Source organism: Eleginops maclovinus, chromosome 9 (assembly GCF_036324505.1).
Source record: "Eleginops maclovinus isolate JMC-PN-2008 ecotype Puerto Natales chromosome 9, JC_Emac_rtc_rv5, whole genome shotgun sequence".
Lineage (NCBI taxonomy): Eukaryota > Metazoa > Chordata > Actinopteri > Perciformes > Eleginopidae > Eleginops > Eleginops maclovinus.
The window spans coordinates 16255365-16278437 of record NC_086357.1 but is presented as its reverse complement, the minus strand read 5'-3'; the positions used below and the strand labels follow the sequence as shown (position 1 = coordinate 16278437).

General features: G+C 38.4%; 2 protein-coding genes across 3 annotated transcripts; one reads left to right on the top strand and one right to left on the bottom strand.

Annotated features, from left to right (window-relative positions):
• The first annotated feature begins 286 nt into the window (after positions 1 to 286).
• gipc3 (GIPC PDZ domain containing family, member 3) lies at positions 287 to 13484 on the top strand. 2 transcript variants are annotated; one of them, XM_063891752.1, is made up of 6 exons: positions 287 to 698; positions 3548 to 3733; positions 3847 to 4027; positions 9262 to 9371; positions 9963 to 10041; positions 11122 to 13484. In XM_063891752.1, exons 1-6 carry the CDS (start codon positions 405 to 407, stop codon positions 11271 to 11273), a joined length of 1002 nt encoding a protein of 333 aa, XP_063747822.1. In that variant the 5' UTR covers positions 287 to 404; the 3' UTR covers positions 11274 to 13484. The 2 variants fall into 2 exon arrangements, with proteins under 2 accessions (XP_063747822.1, XP_063747821.1); XM_063891751.1 differs by having other exon boundaries at positions 9960 to 10041.
• tbxa2r (thromboxane A2 receptor) lies at positions 12711 to 21928 on the bottom strand. The gene is given in 4 exon segments (XM_063891749.1): positions 12711 to 14428; positions 17342 to 17539; positions 17541 to 18227; positions 21697 to 21928. Coding segments are annotated over 3 exon segments (1101 nt in total). The 5' UTR covers positions 18138 to 18227; positions 21697 to 21928; the 3' UTR covers positions 12711 to 14122.
• Between the last annotated feature and the right edge of the window lie 1145 nt (positions 21929 to 23073).

Sequence of the window (23073 nt, the reverse complement as noted above, 5' to 3'; positions counted from 1 at the left end):
ACTGCAAAGCGATGTTCACATATTCAAGGTCATATAGTCTTGCTTCCAGACAGATATGGGGGATGAGAGTTTTAACTGTGTTGTGTGTATGAAGAAACCTTTACCTAATGTGTTTTGTTTCTGTTCTCTATTTGTGAGCTGCCAGAGGCTCAGGTGTAACACAGGCAGTACTCAACTCAAAGGGAGTCGGGTTTCTGCCCAGCAGGGCTGGCTGTTCTCTTCCAGCTATTGTTACCAGGCTACACTTATCACTTATTCATCTGCGCTCTGCACCCCAAAGCACTGAGTGGCTATTTGGTTAGGTGGTTGGTCTGCTCAGCAGGGGGAAAGGCCAGAGTCTCTCTTTCCCAGAGCAGTGTACCACTGGGGCTCCCAGAGGAGGACCCTACCTGAGCTGTAGCCCGATGCAGAACGGGGAGGCTATGAGCCCTCAGGACTCCAAGGCAGAATTTGCAGAGGCCATGGAGGAGCAGAAGGCCCAGAACCAGAGCCAAAATCAGGGGAGTGTGGAGCCCACAGCCCCTCCACTTCCGCCGCCTTCACCCCCACCACCAGGGCCACCAGAATACCCGAGACCTAGGCTGATTTTCCACACCCAGCTGGCTCATGGGAGTCCCACAGGCCGCATCCATGGATTCACCAACGTAAAAGAGCTCTACGCCAAGATCGCTGAAGTATTCAACATCTCCCCCTCAGAGGTACAAAACCAATTCTGCCGTGTATGTTGTGATTAGGCTAATAAGTGACATTTCCAGTGTTGGAAATCATCAAGATAAAAGTAATGGTGTGTTTGAGGTTGTTATTTCTCTTTATATAACTGGTCTGGTAGGCCATCAGCAAGTAGTTTTAGGTTTCCATTCTAGGGTATTTTCCGTGATGCACTATTGAAGACCTATTGAACTCACTTTTGTTCTGCCAGACTTTGTACTTGACTGCGCATTGACCAAGATCAATAATGGAAACAAATAACAACCCAATAATGTTATGTACAAGATACCACACATACAACATAACAAGTCAATCATATTTCCAAAATGTTATATGACTAAACAGTTATGTCGTAGCAGGATAGGGGATCAAATGTGTGGTTTGCAGTCAGGTTACAGAAGGCAGCTGCTCACAAGGCCAGAACCCTTGAGGAGAGGTCTACTCACTAAACTGTTTGGATGTCAGGGCTGTCGACTAGCCCAAGGCCTTCACAGGAAAATGTCACAGAATAACTTATTAATGGCTTAATTTGTTCGTATTTACTACAGGCATTTTTCCAGACCAAAGGGAAAATATTCTATAGCAAAGTGATCAAAGTGTGCGTAAGAGGAAATTATTAGTTGAAGAAAGACTGTCAAAGCACTTAAAGTGTAGGAAACTGATTGTCTGTCTTGTGCCTTTATATGTGAACTTTATATAATTTTGAAATTGGTTTACTGAACTCAACTGTGGTTGTTTGTGCAGTTCAATTCCAAACTACAAGGATTACATTTGAAGAATGTTACTTTTTTATTAAGGATAATGGTGGCCTGCATGGTTTCCAGTATGTTGTGGTAACAGAACAATAAATACTCAGCATTGGCCTTATCTAATACTTATCAGCAGCGTGTTTGAAGGCCACCATGAAGGTTTAACCTTTCAATGTATCCTTGTCTGTTGGACTTAAATGACTGGAGATAAAGGGAAGTAGACGATGTACATTTCATAGGAGCTAACGTTAAAGATCTTATCAGGCAGCTACCAGCTGTGATCATGTCTTGTGAAGGCTGTTTTCTTTGTGTAACACAAGGTTAATCCCTCCACACTACACGTTAAACCACATCAAACCACATCAAATAATCACACCTACAAAACATAGCTATCACTTTTACTCCTCTTCTGATATTACATGTTCAGTTTAAACACTTTTAACACCAGTTTAGATCATTTTTTGATAGATTATTGTTAGAGCATAACACTGTAACAAATACATAATGATGATGATGATGATGATGATGATGATGATGATGATAATAACAATAATAATAATAATAATAATAATAATAATAATAATAATAAACAGTAACAATAAATCTTGAAACTTGGACATTTTTGTCTGAAAATGTCATTTAAAAAAAAGTTTACACATAAATCAGACATCTAAATGATTAATGTACCCAACTGTTCTGGTCTTGCATGTTTTGTTTTACAATCAACATTGGTTATTTTTAAACCAATGGTGTTTCCGGGCATTATTTAAATATTTGTTGATTTAGCGGCCTGTGTATCTACAAGACCTTGAACTACATACAGAATTCAAGATACAAGACTTTCTATGGGAAATAACAGGCAATTAGTTGGTGATAGTGAGAAGCATAGCAGTTCCCTTGAACTCCGGCACTGAATTGCATACAGCATGAAGTTACAGCACAGTTTGATGGCAAAGGAGACCTTGGACTGCAGTCAGATTGCTCTACCTTGGTAAATACTATTAGCAATACGCTATCTAACATGAACTTAGATAACAGTTCACATAGGTTATCTTGAATTTCCGGGTTGAATTAGAAAGCCAAACTTAAACTCTAACCTCAGGTCTTTGCAAGTTCCTCCAAAGGCAATTATAGTTCTAAACTATAAATTAACTGTAAGAAAATGTTATTTCAAGAGTTTGAAGATGTCATTAGAAAGTTACATGTTCAATTAAGCAATACAAATGTAAAAAGCTGTATTTTAAACCACATTTACTCTCATACATGTTTGGTATTTGATGTTGTGATCTTGAGATTTATTCAGTCATATTTTACAAGAACATTCCTAAGTTTTAATTCCTTTGCTATCATAATGTTGTTGTGAGACACTTAATTTAAGAACAAAACATTTGATTACAACAATGATTTGAGAAAGTTATCTATAGGACTAACATAAATATGTGTGTGTGTGTGTGTGTGTGTGTGTGTGTGTGTGTGTGTGTGTGTGTGTGTGTGTGTGTGTGTGTGTGTGTGTGTGTGTGTGTGTGTGTGTGTGTGTGCTTTGACTGATTTAAACATTAATCTTAAAGCATATGAAAGCTCTTTTTTTTCCACACAGCTCCTAACAAAATGGCCACAATGGCAAATTGTTGTCTGTACTGCCCTCTGCAGCATAATTCTGATACCGCATATTTAAAGAAATTCTGGTGGGCACCATTAACAGGAGGAAGAAAATGAAACCGCAGTGAATGTGACAAGAACACCACAGAAACTATAACCACCACTTGCATTGTAAAATTAAGCACATTTCCCTCACCATTCATTTATAAAAAGTGACTTGCTTGGGAGGATCAATCCATATTTATATCTAAGTTTTCACCAAAAGAAAAAAAGTTGATTCTTTGGGAAATGTCACTGATTTAAAAGGAAAAAAAGTTAAATAGCTTTTATTTATTTATTATTTTGAAGTCATTCATGATTAAGTGGGGCACTTGTGGTTAAAGCTATGTTTTAATGTTATTCATATTTATAAATATTATAAAAACTTGAATGAAAATAATTGTTATAGTTGTACTGGATCAACATATTTTTGTTCTACTTCCTCCCCCTAGATCCTTTTCTGCACCCTCAACTCCCATAAAGTGGACATGCAGAAACTACTGGGAGGCCAGATTGGATTGGAAGACTTCATCTTCGCTCACGTCAGAGGGGAGACCAAGGAGGTGGAGGTGACAAAGACAGAAGACGCTTTGGGTCTCACTATCACAGACAATGGAGCTGGATATGCCTTCATCAAGGTGAACAAGTGGCAGAGCTAAACTGGCTGAGCCGTGCCACAAATGTGTAAAAGGCTTCAAACTGAAAATCTAATGTAAGCCACATGGTAAACGTTTCAATATGTTTCTTTCAGAGGATAAAGGAAGGCAGCACCATAGACCAGCTGAAGACAGTCTGTGTAGGTGACCACATCGAGGCCATCAATGACCAGAGCATTGTAGGCTGTCGACACTACGAGGTGGCTAAGATGCTTAAAGAGCAACCGAGAGGCATACCCTTTACTCTCCGCCTGGTGGGGCCCAAGAAGGCCTTTGGTGAGTGTACCATATTTCCCTTTAGCCAGGCTTTACTGTCATGTGTAGATGAAGATTAGGGTTTATAAACACACCAACATAAATTAGTGGTTGAAAGCAAACCCTTTTATTATTTACAGTTGGGGTTTACATTGTAATACATTTCTGATTCGTTTGCCATGTTATTCTGATATGCAGTACATTTCAAATATAACTAGAGTAAGGCAGTGCTCAGCCGTCTAGCATGTCTGGGTATTGGTGGTACAACATTGGTTGACAAAAGGTCTTCACCGAATGAATACTCAGTAGAAGTGTTGGCACGCATGTATTCAATTTCCCCTGAATCCGGGACCGGGTAATCATTATCATTCCACAGCACGAATCAAGCAAGAAGTTTATGTTCTTCCTATTATTGCTAACCCTAACCCTAACCCTAACCCTAACCCTGCTACTAATCAGTAAGCCCGAGTGGTTTCTGGATTTCAGCCTTCTCCGGTACTTTCCCATATCACATCAGCCATAAAAGAGGAAACGGGAACTTTTTAGAGATTACTGGCTCTCTGCCAATAAGCCAGGACATGTCTTTGATTAATGGCTAAAACAAGTTGTCCAGTGTCATTATTGTTGAGCCTCAGCCTGAAGGGTCTGGTAGGCCTATGTCTGAAGTGTTTCTGCAGGGAAAACTATGGCTGGATAAGGTATAGGATTTTATTTTCAGAACCCTGACCAAAACACAGAAACATAATATATATTGTTTATTGGTCAATTCTGCTCCTATAAAGAGAATTTGAAATATTTTGGAAATAGTGACAAGAAATAATAATGCAGCGTGTCCAAATCAGGTTACTGAAATACGTTTTCACTATCAATCACATTTACACAGACACATTCAAAAAGGCTTGAAAGATTTTTCATCGCATCATTTATACATTATTAGTTATTATCTGTAAAGCGTAGAGTGAGCTAAATTGTATGCACTTTGGACCTGTGACCATTCTTCCTGCATAGTCTCTCTACAACAGGGGTCTCAAACTCGCGGCCCGCGGGCCCACTGCGGCCCTCAGGACGATAGTTTGCGGCCCCCACCTCAATATGAAAGTTTAATGTTAATGCGGCCCGCGAGTTTGATACGAATGGCACTTTTCAGTGTTGTGTGCAGAGCTGAACGAACCTACCAATCACGGTGGGGTATATTGCTCTCGGGGGCGGGACATCGGCCGCGGGCTCAGAAGCGGAGGCGGCCGCGGAAATTGCTGCTCAGTGGGACAGAAAAAGAAGCGGAAAAGACGTATCGGCTAAACACTGAAACTTCAACGCGACAGTGACACCAAGTGGAAATATATATTACACAGCCCCAAACATGTCTTTTTCAAAGCCTGCAGTGAAGAGAACGGTTGGTGATGAGCACAGACAATTTCAGGAAAAGTGGGAAGTGCAATATTTCTTTGTTGAACACAGGGGCATCCCGACGTGTCTTATTTGCACAGAGAAAGTTGCAGTGCACAAAGAATACAATTTGAAACGTCATTACACAACTAGACATGCTGAGGAGTATGCAAAATACCAGGGAGATGCGAGAGCCAACAGGGTTGCTAATCTTAAAACATATCTACTGAGGCAACAAGATTTCTTTAAGAAAGCAACCAGAGAGAATGATGCAGCAGTCGAAGCTAGCTACGTGGTTAGTGAGATGATTGCTAAAGCAGGAAAGCCATTCACAGAAGGTGAATTTGTCAAAAAGTGTATATTACAGGCTGCAAGTATTGTCTGTCCAGAAAATAAAGGTCAGTTTAGCAACATCAGCCTTTCTGCCAACACCGTGGCAGAGAGCATTTCTGACCTGTCAAGTGACATTTATGATCAACTGTGTGAGAAAGCAAAATGTTTCAGTGTATACTCAGTCGCTCTTGATGAGACCACAGACATCACGGACACTGCCCAGCTCGCAATCTATGTCCGTGGTGTTGATGACAATTTTGAAGTCATAGAGGAGTTGCTCACAGTGATTCCAATGCATGGCCAGACCACCACTCAGGAGATATTTCACCAGCTGTGTGATGCCATTGAGAATGCCGGTTTGCCGTGGAAGAGGTTTGTTGGAATAACAACCGATGGAGCGCCATCAATGACAGGGAGGAAAAATGGACTGGTGGAGGAGGCCATTGCTCTGCACTGCATTATCCATCAGCAGGCTCTTTGCAGCAAATGCCTGAAGTTTGACAATGTGATGTCTTTCGTTGTGAAATGCATCAACTAAATCAGATCCAGGGGCTTAAAGCACAGAAGGTTCCGTGCTTTTTTTTAGAGGAAATGGAGTCAGAATATGGGGATGTGCTCTACTTCACCGAGGTACATTGGCTCAGCAGGGGAAACATGTTGAAGAGATTTATTGAGTTGAGAGCGGAAGTGAAAGCCTTCATGGAGAAAGATGGGGTTGCTGTTCCTGTGCTAAGTGATCCCAAATGGCTCATGGACTTAGCTTTTTTTGTTGATATCACACATGAGCTTAATGTACTGAACAAGAAGTTACAAGGCCAGGGGCAACTTGTTAGTGCTGCCTATGACAACGTGAGAGCATTCTCTACAAAACTTATGTTATGGAAAGCTCAGCTTTTTCAGACAAACCTTTGCCATTTTTCAGCATGCAAGGCACTCATGGATGCAGGCACACCATTCAGTGGGGAGGAGTATGTGGATGTCATTTTGAAGCTACAGGAGGAATTTGATCACAGATTTGCAGACTTCAAGACGCACAGAGCCACATTTCAAATTTTTGCGGACTCCTTCTCCTTTGATGTGCAAGATGCCCCTCCTGTGCTTCAAATGGAGCTCATTGACCTGCAGTGCAACTCTGAACTCAAAGCCAAGTTCAGGGAGGTGAGTGGAAAAGCAGACAAGCTCGGGCAATTTTTGAGAGAATTGCCCCCCAGCTTCCCTGAGCTTTCACGAATGTTCAAGCGGACCATGTGTCTTTTTGGGAGCACATGCTTGTGCGAAAAGCTCTTCTCTATGTTGAACTTCAATAAGTCCAAGTACAGGTCCAGACTTACTGATGAGCATCTTCAAGCCCTACTGAGGGTCTCAACTGCTTCATCCCTGCTTAAGCCAAATGTGGCTCGGCTATGCGAGAGGAAGCGCTGCCAGATCTCTAGCAGCAAGAAGTAGGCAGAAGAAACCATGTTCAGAACAGTTTATGTTCAATGTTCCATTCATGTTCAGAAAGTGAAATGTTAAAGAACTGTTAATACAGATGTTTGAATCTGAATAATAATAATTACATTTCTCTAGTCAGCAACTATATGTGGTTTCTTCAGTCTTCTATATCTGCTGTATTATTATTATTATTATTATTATTTTATTTATTTATTACTGATTGATTGGTTTTTTTCTTATGAATTTGTTAATTAATTTTTTCATCTTATTTTGTGTTAAAAAATAAAAATAAAGACATTTGATAACATTGGAATGTTTTTTAGTACTTTTCTTGTGGGAAACCTGATGCGGCCCAGCCTCACCCAGATTCTACCTCTAACGGCCCCCGGGTAAATTGAGTTTGAGACCCCTGCTCTACAATGAGTGGAACCCCTTTCCCTTTACCTTTCCAACAAATGTTTCACCTGTCAAAAGTATAATAAGTTGTCTATTAATTACTAAGGAAGTCCCCTTTCCAGACTGGATGTAGCAGATTAGGTTGGAGTCAAGCTGTCATCAACTTCACTAATTATCCCGCCGGATACTAAATCATTGGACGTATTTCCTGTTAATTGTTATTGTTAATTGTTAAGTGAATTGTTACCATACAAACCATTGTTATAAGAACTGGCTTCAACGGTGGGACAACACCTTTTTTCACCCCAGCAGATTGAGTAGGCTCAATTGTGATAACATCTGGAATTGGGCGGTGGTGGCGAAGTCCATAGGGGCTTGGCCTGGGAACTGGAAGGTCACCAGTTCAAGTCCCCGAAAGACCAAGTGCCACCGTGGTGTCCCTGAGCAAGACACTGGTTACCTACACTGCTCCGCGGGCGCCGTACATAATGGCAGCCCACTGCTCCTAACACTAGGATGGGTCAAATGCAGAGACCGCATTTCGTTGTCCTAGTACTTGTACTCTGTGCAATGACAATAAAGTTGAATCTTAATCTTAATCTTAATCTTAATTGTATGCAAACTCAACCATTTTGACTGAAACGTTTTGTGAGCTCCAGTGTTTGAGTTAAAAAAAAAAGCTCAACACAAACCACGTGTGCCATTTGGTAAACATCTTTAAGTGTGTACTGATTATTATCAAACCACAACTGGTTTTGGGAAGCAACACAAGGGTAAACGGATGAGGAGCAGAGCAGAAACACATCCCCCATTTACCTGTATAAAACTGCCAGGCACAATTTCCATTCCATATACATTTCCTCATAATAGAAATACACACACACAATGTCTGGTTGCTAAATCTGCATACAATGGATTACATTTGATGTGTAAAGTTTATTACACTCCACAGAGCTGGTACTTTCCATCCATTGTCCTTTTATGTAACTTAAAATGCAATTTTCATTTCAATTTCTGATGTAACTATTTTACCCTATTGAGATAATCTGATTAAGGGAAGGTTATATATCATTCCATGTCTGTTTTTTAAGGAAAATCTACGTGCTGAGTATTATTCCCTAAAACTATGAGCGTGTGACATAGAGTAGTTGATGCTGACCCCTGAAATCCCTCAGGAAAGGTTTTTATTCCCTTTTGCCAACTGAAATAAGATGCTGAAAACAGATGTGCATTTTTACTTTCTTTTTTGAGAGAAAGCTAATCATTTAACGTCATAACAAGATTACAGTATAAGCTAGAGGTAGACTTGCGGCTGTTTGAGGGCCGGTGCTATGAACTTAATGCTTATAACTTGCAGTTTATATTGATGGGTATGTGATCAGTATTGCAGGTGTTTGGATACAATTATGACGATGAGGTAACATTTATTTGTAGATCTCAGAATCTGATTCATAGTCACATATGTCATTGTTAACACAGACAAAGTTAGAAATGGAAATAGATGGAAATCCATGATTCACATGTGTACTTCTCAGGAAAAAACAACTATGTTTAGGTTTCTGACAAAACATCAGTTTCTTTGGAAATTGTGGAAAAAGAACACTCAATATAGCAGTGAGAGACACCTGCAGAACCTCAAACTTCATAACAACTGTCATTTTAGTTTGATTGATTTGTTTGCATTCTGTTTTTGTGCGTTTGGTTAGACATGATTGGAATGAGGACAAGAGCTCCAAAATCTACTGAAGGCAAGATGGTGAACGGGAGGGAGACGCTGCGTCTTCGCTCAAAGGGTGCTGCTACAGTTCAGGAAGTAGTGAGTTTCGCACGCTCTGCTCAACCATAACTTTGTTACTTCCTGATGTACTCTGTTAGTGACATGTATATACATGTGACATGTATATACGTACATGTCACTAAGACGCACAGACTCAAAAACACACACAGAAGTATTATAGACCATTTAAAAATATTCCTTAAATTATTCTACAGCTGATCATTCTTTATCTTAAACATTATCTGATTGACATGTTTGGCTAAGCTTTCCATGGGACACTATAGAACTGGAAAGACCTGAGTTGACTGCCCCAGTTGATCCTGGCCACACACACAGTCACGCATTATTCCTAATTTCTCTTTCTTAGCTCGAGGGAAGTGACTTCTATACACACAATTGTTCTTACTTCCTAAACTGCAGGATGCTTCACATTACAATAAATTCTGATGGGAACCCACGAACTATAACACTGGGAGCGTTTTTTATGGGGAAAATGTTTTCAAAAAGAAAAAAATGAACATTTGACCGCAATGAACACTTAAAGGAAGATATGCTTGTCCATATTTGGAGTACGAGCGCTGCTCATTTTCCATTAACACCTCTGTATTTGCCTGTGCCATATGCCAGCAGAATGAGTTTGAAGAATGGGCCACCAAGAGAGTAGATGACCTGCTGGAGAGCTACATGGGCATCAGAGACCTGGAGCTGGGTAAGACCAACCACATAACGCTTGTCTCCTTTAAATAGACATCACCTTTAAATCCATGTTTAGATATAAGGATATGAGCCATTGGATGTCCTGTTTCTGTGGGCTGTCAAAAACTGGCAAACTGGCTAACACAATGTTTCTGAGATAAGATAGACCAGGACCAGAACAGTTCAGGCCAGGGCCATGTGAAAGCCACAACAACAATTAAACTATAATAATTAAGTCTAACACCAGGGAGATGTTGCATTACTATCCTTTTTTGAGTACTTTAGTTTCCCTTAACGTTTTGTACCTTTGATTCCCTGCATTTTACCAGCATTCAGAGTTTTGTGAAGGAGCATCCAATAAAGATAGTTATTTGAGAGTAATATCTGAACTCAGTCAGGTCGGTTTTCCTTGAGAGGTCATGCATATCGTTTCTTCATGATTTAGTTTATGATGAAGAAAAATTACAAAATGTATTTTTAAACTCAATAACAATAAAAAGCACTTTTTTTTTAGCTTCAGTTGTGAGCTATTTACTTTCATTTCTACTGAAAATCACAACAAAAGAAAGTTAATAATTATCTTGTCAGCACATCTCCTTGTGAAGGGTCTTGGAAAGAATCTGGAATTTAAGACGAACACATCTACATTGACATGATACAAGCTTGCCCTTTCTCAGATTTTCAAGGCCAATGGCCTGATTCCAAAATAGACTTTGGCTGACCTATTTTAGAATGGGCTCATCATTTCCTAATCTTCTCTTCTTCCTGTTTTCCTGATCCAATAATTGACCCAATAAAAGAACGTTTGGTTGAATATTTTCATCCAAATATTATGGACATTTCAAGGTTAACTTTAAAATAATGTTGAGAACATTTCTTGAAAAAAAGTGATATATGATCAGGATGTTTGTGAGAGCCAAGACAAAATTGTTTTCAAATGTCTGTTGTTGGTCTAATGCAACAACATTACATTTTATGCATCCATGGGGGATCCAAGCCATCCTTTCACTTGGATATTTCAGGCACAAAGAAACTGGCAATAATACATATCCTCAACTTGAATCAAATCTGTCCTGTCCCTTCTTTTCTGCAGCAACCACCATTGTGGAAGCGGGCAAAGACAAGAATAACCCTGACGATTTTGCGGAGGCCTTGGACTCAGTTCTGGGAGATTTTGCTTTCCCTGATGTGTTTTTGTTTGATGTATGGGGAGCTATCGGAGATGTCAAGAATGGCAAGATGTAGACATTTACTATATTCATTCATGATAGTGGGAGAGGGGCATTAGACCATTACAACCTAAATATGTATGCACAGATAGACAGGGTGAGATAGCGAGCTCTGTTCTGGTACATCCAACTGCCGAAATAATGAGTAGACTCTTTCATTTTTAATCCCTTTCTTTGAAACCGTGTCAGCGACTACAATTTATTCAACCATTTCCCCCTTTTAACAGTAAAATTACTATAATTTGCCCAAAAGCAGATCATCACTATTCATGTTTCTAGGTTTGGAAAGATCTTGCAGTATAGTTTAAATACATTTGTATAGAGTGACTCAATTATTGAAATAACTTTTATGTTGTTGGAATGTAGCTGATGATCTAGTTCAGAAAAGAAGTTGTAAAGTGTAGGTTTACAAAAATACAATCTTATTCTAATTTTGATTAAAGACCAACATTAAAAACATGTTTTGAGGGCTCTGTTTGTCATAGATATATAACACATTTGAAAGAGCAATTCAAGTTCACAACATGTCAGGAAACACAACTACATAACAGAGGCCAATCAGCCAGACATCTAGGAATCAAGGAAGTTGGATAGGGAAGATAGCTATACTAAGTCTTTTTCCTTTAATGAAACCCAATGGGGAAAACATGAGACTAACAAGGACACATTTTTGCGTCTTTAGAAAGTCAGAATGTATTACTACTACTACAATTATTAACAATCAAATCAGATGCATGTGCAGGATTGATCAGTGATAGTATCATTGCACCAGGTTATCATTATATTTATAAGGAATAGTTTCCTTAAAATTAAAATAACACTAAGGTTAAAAAACATATCAAAATTGTGATTTCCAAAAGGAACCGTGCCCATAATCCAAAACAACCCCAAATAAAGTGTACCTGTGCATGTGTCATGCATTTCCATGCATCATTTTTGTGCATAACATAATAAGTCATAATGCTCATGATAAAATAACATTGTATTAAATTGCTTCCCACTTTTGGCATTGGTTCCCAGGAAACTCTTCTGGTTTGTTTCAAGTACAGAATGTAAATATGCATGACAAGTTTGTGACACTTTATAATTTAGTATCACTGTGTTTCAATATGAAGACTTGCAGCACTGAGGCATCAAATTACATCTTAGAGTTTGACAATTATATGTTTTCTGACTCAACAAACAATGTGAAAGTATAATGTAATATATTTTAAATGCAGGTAATTAAGTCAACGCTGAAATGCAGTTGGACTCAACTTTACTTATTTCGGCTACACTATTTGAGCTAAATCTGTATTTGTCTGGTTTTGTTTCATCACTTTGTATATGATTGCATTTTTTTTATTGAGACGTTAAAATGCATGTAAAACTTCACATGTTTAAATTTTAAGAAGATTTAACATGAGTAATCAAGCCTGTGAGGGTTAAAAGAAAAGTTTAAAAAGATTTCAGGTGTTCTGCATCTTACTAATCCTTTATTTATATGTACAACCACATGCCATTTCTGTCAACCACATTCAACATTTACACTTCAATGCACCGGATCACACAAATAAGGAGTTAAAGCAAAACACATTTTAGCTGTTATTGGATATTGGTTTGGTGGGTAAGTGTCTTTTCTGGCCCACTCTGATTGATATAGAAAGTATAAACCAGATCAGTGTGACTAATGTGGTTAAATGAGTAATCACAAAGAAAGAATGTAATCAGTTTCATTATATTAAAATACAAGCATAATACTGTATAATGCATGTAAATATATTACAATACAGCTGCAATGTTTGCAATTTAACTGCCCAAATGATCCATCTGAATTTGGATTCATCCAACAAACTAAACTAAATAAAACCATTCCCTCCTCTGTTCCATGTTGTTGTAATCACACTTATACTGTACAGTTATATTTCACTTTTCTCAAGCAATAAAGATGTTTCTTGCGTTCACAACACATACTTTGCATTTGCTAGTCTTGCATAAATATGATTTTTTTGTTAGGATAATCACATTCTCATCGGCATTGCTTTACTCTGCAGTGTTTCTCTTCTGCAAAACATTAATCTGGCCATGAATGACATGCATGACTGAACCAGAGGATCATATGCAAATGTTTTGAAAAGAAAAAGTATAAAGGTTACAAGTGATCATTTCAAGATCTGTAAGTTCGGTTTAAAAAATGTGAACCATTAAAAGAAGTATCACACAATTATTTTGTAATGTGCTTGGAGGCCTCAGCTACATTTCATTGCAGTCACATTGTCACCTTTAGGCAGCTCGACTAGAATAAAATCAGTGTTAGAAGCTCTGGGGATTAACTGTTCCACCGTCAATGTTCCTTCAACATACCAAGTCTTATCCAAACATTTTGGGGTACACACTTTCAGAAAAGGAACAAAACATAAATATATTACTTAGCATGAACCTTAAATCATAGCTAAAAACCTATTCCTCAAATGAATGTGACACTCAAGAGCATCTGAGCAAAGTACAAACTTAAAATATATAATGTCTGACCTACAGGAACAACAACATAGTTTAAAAATCAAATAACACGATACACATTTGATCGGAAGTACACCTAGAATCAGCAGTGCATCTGGTTACAGAGACCAATTGTATCCATCTATTAAACCCTGAATGTGTTTCCAATCAGACATTGTTGAATTCTTTAAACTCTGGTCATTACTAGTGATAAAGCCTTCAGTGCTAAGCAAAAAACAACAACATGAATGGTTCATATTATTGATGCAATTCTGCTTCTTATTTTGCTCACAGTTAACATTAAAACTCATGAGTGTTTGAAAACACAGTCAAACACTTTCTGTTACCACAATGGTATCACTCACGCAAAAGCCCAAATCCAAACAATCACGGAGAAGGATGTGGGGTCTTTACGTTTGATTTTCGTCTGTCTCCTGCTTCATCGTGGCTCAGGGTGCTCCCTAGTGAGGAGCGTGTAAACCTTCGGACGGTTTCCCCGAATGATGGGTACAAGGACATGACGGAGCCACGAGACCAGTCAAGGCGGGGTGCGATTCTTTTAAAAACGGCTCTTCGGAACAGGATGTATACCCACGGATCCAGGATCTGGTTGAAGGTGGCGAAGCGTAGCCACAGCAGTAGGTATCTGATCTGGAGTGGATGTCCCGACAGAACAGTTTGTGCAATAAAGACCTGGTGGGGAAGGGTTTAAGGGGATATGGATGAAGGAAAAGAGAGGAAAGATATAATGTACAAATGGAGCGAGGAAGGAATGAGATGACATGATATGGTAGGTTTAAAGTGAGGAGGTAAAATAGTTGCAGGACAGAAAATATGTTAATTACAACAGACAGCAAATTATAGTTGAAAAGATTTTGAAGGAGAGATGAAGTAGAGAACAAGAAGCAAAAGATGAAATTGGTTAATATTGCAAATACCCACAGACACATGTGTTAGGTCTACTGAGGGAAACTATTTTTGCCATGGCAGTCCTCAGGCAATGGCTGTTACAAGACAATTATCCCCCTTGCTTCACTAAAACTACAGCATTTGTGAGGCATAGCCTTATTAGCATTAGCCCAAACAGTCTCTTGTGGGGGAAACCATGCTAACAAGCTCCTTAAAGAATGACAAATCACCCTGTTATTATCTCCTTTTCAAAGTCAGCCGATGCCAAAAAAAATGTTCAACTGTGGTTTAAACCCAAGCAGTGAGAGGAAACAGTTATATAAAACCACTTCATCGTACACATGTTGCATGCAAGTGTTGAGATGAAATGCAAACCAGTTTTAGTTAGGCAAAATGTTCTTAGAAGCAGAGTTCCTCCATAGACTGAAACAACCAAAGTCTCTTTACCAAGGTTGTCTTAGTGGCTAACTTTCACATAAGGTGGCTTTTACAGTCTTGCTTACTGGCAAGACACCTTTTTTGAGCTAGATTAGCTACTAAAGCAAGATTGCATTTTCCCGAAACATTACATTTACTGAGCCTGGAAAACATGCTTGATGTTTAATTCTACCAAAACACATCTGCAGCTCTGCTTCAAAGAAATGTTTGAGTAACTAAACAAAACCTGAGTCTTCTGATTTTTAAGCTATCAAGTTATAGATAATAAATCATAAATGTTAGTTTCAGGGAATAACAAGGGCAATAAACAAACTTGACAAAAGGCTGAAACTATTGAACTGTTTATTAACTGACTAGGAATGGAATGAAGTGTACATAGCAGCATCTAAGCCAAGATGAGACATTGGCCTCACTGTGAAGCATGCTCCCCATAAGGAGCTTTTGGGTAATGGTTTGGAAGCTGCATGTAAACTTTGTTGTTCAGTCCATCCGTGACTTTTATTGGCAGATGTTCATGACATGCTGATAGCCGGCCAACCACAGCACAACATTATGATGGGAGTAAGAAGTTACTTTGGGGAAGCTGTGTTATTATATCAACCTATTTTTATCAGGGTGTTTACTTTTTACTCGCCTTAGACGGGACACTTGACACAAGATGTATATCCAGGGGTCACAAATCTGATTGCAGGTGGCCATTCGTATGAAGAACAAAACATTTGAATCTCTTTCAGGATCTGCTGTCATCTCAGTAGTAACGCACCTCAGAATATATATCTGTGCAGGATGTCACACAACTGAAGTAAGAAAGGATTGCAGAACAATATGTGCTCCAGTCAGCTAGCTTTAGCATTTTTGTTGCTTTTTCAGATGTGCTATTTGTTATAAAAGTTGTGAATTGACAACTTCTAGGTGTGATAGATGGTTAAGCTTGTCGGAAAGCAACACATAGGCACATATTATTTTAACCACAGATTAATACCATATGATCTTTGTGGGTAGTAATCAAAGGGCACTCCATAACTCTCTGTCATTTTTTAAAATCAAAGCCCAATACAAGGTGTAACAAACACGAGGGTTTCATGAAAGGAGTTCAAGTAGGTTGGAGTATATTCCTCATGTTGCTTCTAGAGTTATGAACATTATACTTGTCATCCAACAATACAATATTGGACTTGTCTCAGGAAAACAGCAGTTTAAAAAAACTTGGGTTGTATTTTTTGTAGCTTGTGCTATTACTAATGATAACATTGTTTTCAGTATAGCAACATTTAAGATCTTAGATATACACAAATCCATTAACATCTAAACTTTTCTAGATAAGTTATCCCCATATTTTTCTTATAATCTAACTATGGAAATAGCAGTAGGTCAAAGATGAAAAGTCATTTGGGTTATACTTTTCCTACGCCTTTATTTTCCTTTATAATACATGTGTTTATGTGTATTGATGTTGCCATGTTATTAGCAAAGACAGTGTTGATTGCAATATTTTATCTGATAGAACAAATAGCTAGAGATTCAAAAGTAAAATCCAAGTTTTGATAAACTGGAATATTACCTTAAAAGGTATTGACTTCACCCATGATCTGAACCTGAAATGCATTTTCTCAACCAAGGCATTAAGGAGCTCTCAACTAGTTAGGGAGCTGCATAGCTTAGGAGAAGTGACGCATAAAGAGGGAATTTGAGTAAAGGAGCTTAGGACCATTTGATGCCTTATTGGTGTGCTTATATGGTTTCAACATTTAAAGGACAACACAGATAACACCAAGAATAATGGATGACCCCATTACTTAAAGTGATCTGCACAATTATTGCTGGCTACATTTTGATTGCATTCGTCATCTTATAAGTGATGTTATTTCATTGTTACTTTGGTCAAATGTGCAGATCAGAAATCTGTTTCACTTTAAAATCAAAATATGATGATGGTGTCTTGTGGCTTTCTGGTAGAAATGTAAGTACATTGATAGTGAATTTCTAAAAATGTGCAAAATGTAAAGATGCACATCTGTAAACCCAAGGTCTAAGGGAACAGAAATTCCTCTTTTGCCTACAGCCAAAAATGGCCAGTAATAACCAGTACTGTCAACAGGGAGGAGTGTGAAGTTTGTTTTTGGGCCATCTTTATCATTCGCCAAAATACCATTCCTAGCATATTACATGCACACATATAGGGCTAATTTTAAATATTGATTTAATATATATATATATACAGTATATATATTATTATAATAAAAAAATTGACAAACATACCAGAAGGGGGCACCAGCAGATAGAAGCGATGACCATGATGAGGATGAGCTGAACCATCATCTCTATTTCGTGATCTCTGCGCCGCTGGGTCTTATCCTGTCCACAGCACACCTTGATAAGTGTCACAACGCTCACCGTGTTTAGGAAAAATGACACAGCGATGCTCAACAACCCGACCAGGGAGAAGAGCAGGGAGAAAGGCAAAATCATTCCCCTTAGAGCTGATGTTCAAAAAACACCAGGAGCCAGGTATCTGCATGTGATAGCTCCCGATGCCTATTAGGGGCAGCAAAGCTATGCAGCCTGCGATCAACCACACCATCAGCACCATGGAAACTGTCCGGCTCTTGGGCATGCTGGTGGAGTGTGCAAATGGATGGTTGATGCCAATGAAGCGCTCTATGGCCATGGCAGCACCAAGCATCAGTGGGCAAAGTCCATAAAAGACCATGGACATACCCATGAAGTTGCAGAAGTGGCAGTTTGGATCTAAGATGCGCCAATTAAAGTGAGTGATGTGGTATGAAACCACGATGCACCCGGTGACCAGAAGACCCATGAAGTCAGTAACCACCAGGCCACCCAGGAAGATCATGAAAAAGGAGCGCGAGCGGCTGTGTGTCCGCCGGATGGACTTGAGTAGAACTATGAAGGCGATGAAATTGGATGTGAGACCCAAGACGCTGAAGATGGATGAGAAGTAGGCCGAGGCATTCGGTATGGGCTTGAATGGAGGGCTGTTGATGGAGTAGCAAAGTGGGGTATTGTTGGCAAATAATGGGGCTGAGGCATTCATGGTGATCAGCTGGTGTGGGTTCCTCGATTACAGATGACTCAGAGATGGAAGAACCATACCGATGTAAGGATTTTAATTTCCCTGTTCAACCTCAAAAGTTAAAAAAAAGGAGAAAAATGTTAACATTGAGACATTCAAAACACATGAAATAAGTAACTATAACAATGAAAATCTGCTGTGAGAGTTGGGCTTGTTTTGTTGCACTTCAAACTGACGTTTGTCAATGTAATGCCAAATGGTACTTTTCCAACGTTTTATACATGCATACTCCTAGCTTAAGTCATGTATGGCTGGTTTAGTAAGTTCTACTCATTTCTTGCCATCATTTACATTGGTTACTGGAATATTCCATGTACCAAGTATTTGCTAAGATCTGGGATCATGGTTGTTGTATTTTGCTTAAACAATGTCCAACAATGAAACAGGAGTGCAGCCAGATTATCTTAACCACTATTTGTTTGGAGGTAACCCTGAAAGCAAGCTCACTGATGTCGCAGATAAATACTACTTTAAATGCAATACAACAAAAGTTAAAAGAGGTATTTAGGCTGTTAACTATGATAGATGATTACATGGGGCCCTTTCTGTATTCACTATTTTCCTTAGTTTTTCTCTACACTACAAGTCTGTTTGAATCCATAACATTTTGAGAACACATTTTTAGGATGGACATGCAAACCATATAAAGACAGAGCAAAAACACAACACCCACACAAACACACACATACAGACACAGCATGGAGAGAGTGACATAGAGACTGATATAGACAGAGAGTAGGAGAGCTGTCATATCCTGGCAGGAAATGCAGTTATATGAACAGTGCTAATAGAGTTACTCGAAATAAACACATAGTGTCCCAATGGATCTGTAATGCTGTCTCTAGTGGTGTGTCGTCAATATCATATCCGTCATAGTCAGAATCTATGAGACTGGCTACAAGCTAAGTGGAGTTATGCATTAGGTCAGAAGGTGAGGTGAAATCATAAATGGGAAATAAATAATAATCTTTCGTAAGCAAAGTATTAATATAAATGTTAAATGTTTATGAAAGACCAACCATTTTTACCAATTATGTCTTTGCTCATCTTTCAAAGTGATCTCAGTATGTTCTGTATGATGCTTCATTTCCATTTAGTAGGTGGATCAAGATAACACTGAAAACAGCAAACTGTGGGTTTAACTTCCTGTGAGCATCCTAACACTTGTTTTATCAGCCAACAGAAGGTGTAAGGCCATTGTATGTACTGTTATTTAATACTCTTAAAAATGTGATACAAATGTATTGTAGAAGGAAACAGGCTGACCAAAAAAGAGAAAAAAATAAAGCAAACTAGAGGCCATACTTCAGTTAATGAGAAATAAACAAATGAATGGATAGTTTTCGATTAAAAAACCCCTGCAATTTTTGTTCCACGACATAAAATACATTGGCGATCCCCTACTCGTAATTTTTTTCTTTTTCTTTGTGTCTAAAAAAGAATAGTCACATATAAGTAGCCAAATGAGACTAATTACGTCCAACATAGGTCCTACATTGGTTTTGCTATGGTGACATTAATTCCTGCGACAAGGATTTGCATTTACATTTGTTTTACATCCGGCAAATGCATTTAAGCTTCAAAAATCCTAAAAGTAGGTTTTATATGTTAAGATTATCTAGAGTACTTAATAAAAAGTGTAGGTTTCATAAAATGTTGTTTACAAAGCCTATTTTTTCCCCAACAATAATCAAAAGTCGAATGAAAAACACCTACAGACATTTTGTCAAAGGAACCAATGCGATGCTAACTTGCCGGGAAGCTTATAACAAACACATCATCCCTGCAGCACTGTATAGCCCTGATAGCAGTGTAATTTGTCCGCCCAATTTAACATTTTCCTAAAAGGCGACATAAAATAAACATTAGGATCTAAATCTAAAAGTTAAATACACTGCGATCCTTCCATACCTTAGAGAATACTATAAGGAGGCAGACGGTGATTGGCGCCAGCTCTTGTATGACCCTAATAACCCCTTGAGACTGCAATTAGACTAAAAATCCTGTTAGCGTCTCAAATCAATATGTTGTATCCCAACATGCTTTCAGGAGGCAGTTCAGTGGTTTCCTATTCAAACTAATGGCTAACCACAGAAACATTATCATGAGGTGCATGTAATGTATGCAATGGAAAATACTGTGTTGGCAAAATGGGTTAAGTAAGATGTTCCTACACTGAGCATGGGATTTATTACCACAACTTAACAGACCAGCCTCCACAACACTATTCACATTTGTACATTTATATTACACAGTTACAATTTTTTACTACAGCGCACTCGCGGTTGCGAAATATTTTCGAGACATCTGTATGGTAAATGGTGAATGGACTGTACTTAAATAGCACTTTCAGGTCTTTAAGACCCCTCAAAGCTCTTTACATACCCACGCTTCACCCTTTCACACCTCATTCATACAGAGCAGCGTGCTTTTGTAAACTAACATTCGCACACCATGCATTGGCCAGGCCATCGGGAACAACTCAGTGTTAAGTATCTTGCCAAAGGATACAACAACTTGTAATAGTCTGCTGTACACCGAAGTCTGCCCTGTATAACCCATCTTTAAAAAGTTAGGGCTTTTTGTTTTATTTGTTTGTACTGCAAAACTTTAAATGGGATTTTATATAAAAATGTGCCTTTGTTAAAAAGTGTCTTACTCAATACGTTATCAAGACAACAGGGACAAATGCACATAGAAGTGATCAATTAGTATGGGAGATAATAAAAACAAATACCTGGAGCCTGACCAGAAGAGGAGCTGTGAGCCTGTTCTTAGACAAAAGGTGTTTTTTCATAAACTAGAGAGAACAAGGTTGGGTGAAAAAGACTGAAATGAACAAGAACTCTCCCACAGGATCCAAGCTTTGGTTGATTTCAACATCATAAGTGGGAGTTGATTGATCAGGCCTCCAGATGATGACGTCAAGCATCAGTAATTCACCTCTAGTAAATATTTAGTTGAAGAACATTTGAGGTTTGGTAGAGTTTGAATGATCACTCTTTAAAATGGTGAAACAATGTTAAATCAGAACATTATTTTAACTTAAAGGCTGTTTTGGTCTTTTAATCAGTACTGAACTGAGTTTGTGTAGCTCTGTCAATGTGCTAAAAAACTCACTGAAGTATGACTTCTTACATGCGATATTATAACAAATGAAAATCGTTGAATTGTTGAAACTATGCAAATAGATTGAATTTACCTTTGCAAATAGTTAACAACAAAACTAAAGAAGCACATTAAAGTTGACAAATGCAGCTTGTCCTTGTTGCCCTGAGTAATAAGAACCCTACTATAAGACTATTTATTCTGATTAAATGCAACAACATTAATTTTCAATACTGTACAAGGGGTGGGTTGATACAACTATCATAGAGTCCATGTGTAAAACAATTCCTACATTGGTGCTGCCTTTACTTACTTCCCTTATACTTTAGATAATACATTTGAAGTGTCATGCTTCATGCTTCATAGCTGTTCTTTCAAATGTTAGTTTATTAAGAGTTTAGAAGGGTCTTACCAGCACAGACGCACTTCCCAGTTGACTTTCACTTTGGAGGTTTGCTCTGCTCCCTTCAAACCATCTCTCTGCAATTGTAAGATAAATAACAAAAACAATAGTCACAGGAAGAGGAGGGAAACAGGTTGAATATATCAAGTCCCATCGGATGTAAATACTGTATATTAAGTACTACAGATGGCTGTTAGCAGGAACTCTAGATCATCTTCACCCTCTTCCCCCGCAGCTCAGATACTCATCTGTTCCCCCACATTAAGGCTTCCTTTTGCTCAGTTCTCTCCTCCCCGGAAGACAAAAGGGGAAGGGCTCCTGAAAGATACAACATGTTATTTTAGGCAGGAGAATGAGCAACAGAGAAAGAGTCCTCTGCCACAAACTGAATTTGTAGTGCACAATGCTACAGATGGTGAGGCATTTGCCTCAAGTTTGGTAAAATCTTAATTTAATTGTGTGCATATGAGTATTTTTACAAGCTATAAAAATGGGTCACTTAAGATTTCTTAACTTTTACACTGAGCATAGGTTCGAATAGCTGAAATGCTGAAATTTGACATTGAAATGTAAAGACCTAACATTATATAATCTATTGCTTTACTAAAAAAAAACAAAAAAAACACTTAAAACTGTACTTAGAAATGTGCAACAACATGTTTTATAATACATAATGATGTTGGAGAAGAAACTTAAGCAAATTAAGTAATCATTCTCTTTTAAGGACACTGACATAGGATCAAAGACTATTACGGAACATTTGGAAAAAGCTGGACATGCCATCAGCAGATGCTTTTATTTATCTGGTATCAGGATTTCATCTGAATCTGATTCAGAGTTTATATAACTTAACGACTTGTGGACATATGCGATGCAGATGTGGAGCGTAGCCGCCAAACACATTCAGCGAAAAGCGGACCTGTAAATCAGTTTCAAGGAGAATGTAGCAGGACTGAAGGTATAAACAAGTACACAAGTTACAGTCCTTACACTTATATTGAATTTTGGATGTTGGCAACATTTCCATGAGTAAATATCAAGTTAACAGTCTTAAAAGACTAGTTATTAAAACTTGAGAAATCAGCATATTGGCTTTCTCGCATAACTAGATGAGACTATTGACACTGCATCAAGTACAGAGCTACATATACTGGGGTGGTGATTCACTAAGCCTAAATTAGCATGAAGATTGGAAGCTAGCCAGAAGGGGAAAAAACAAAACATCCAATGATGACTTCTTAGCTACCTAGTGTGTTAAAACCAAGCCCAAAGCAACATATAAAAAAAACATTTGTGGTTTTGGGGGTGTTGCGATTGCGATGCATTGATGAAGATCAGCTGGGAAAAGTCACTTCTTGGACATTAAAGAGAGGTTTCCACGCAACT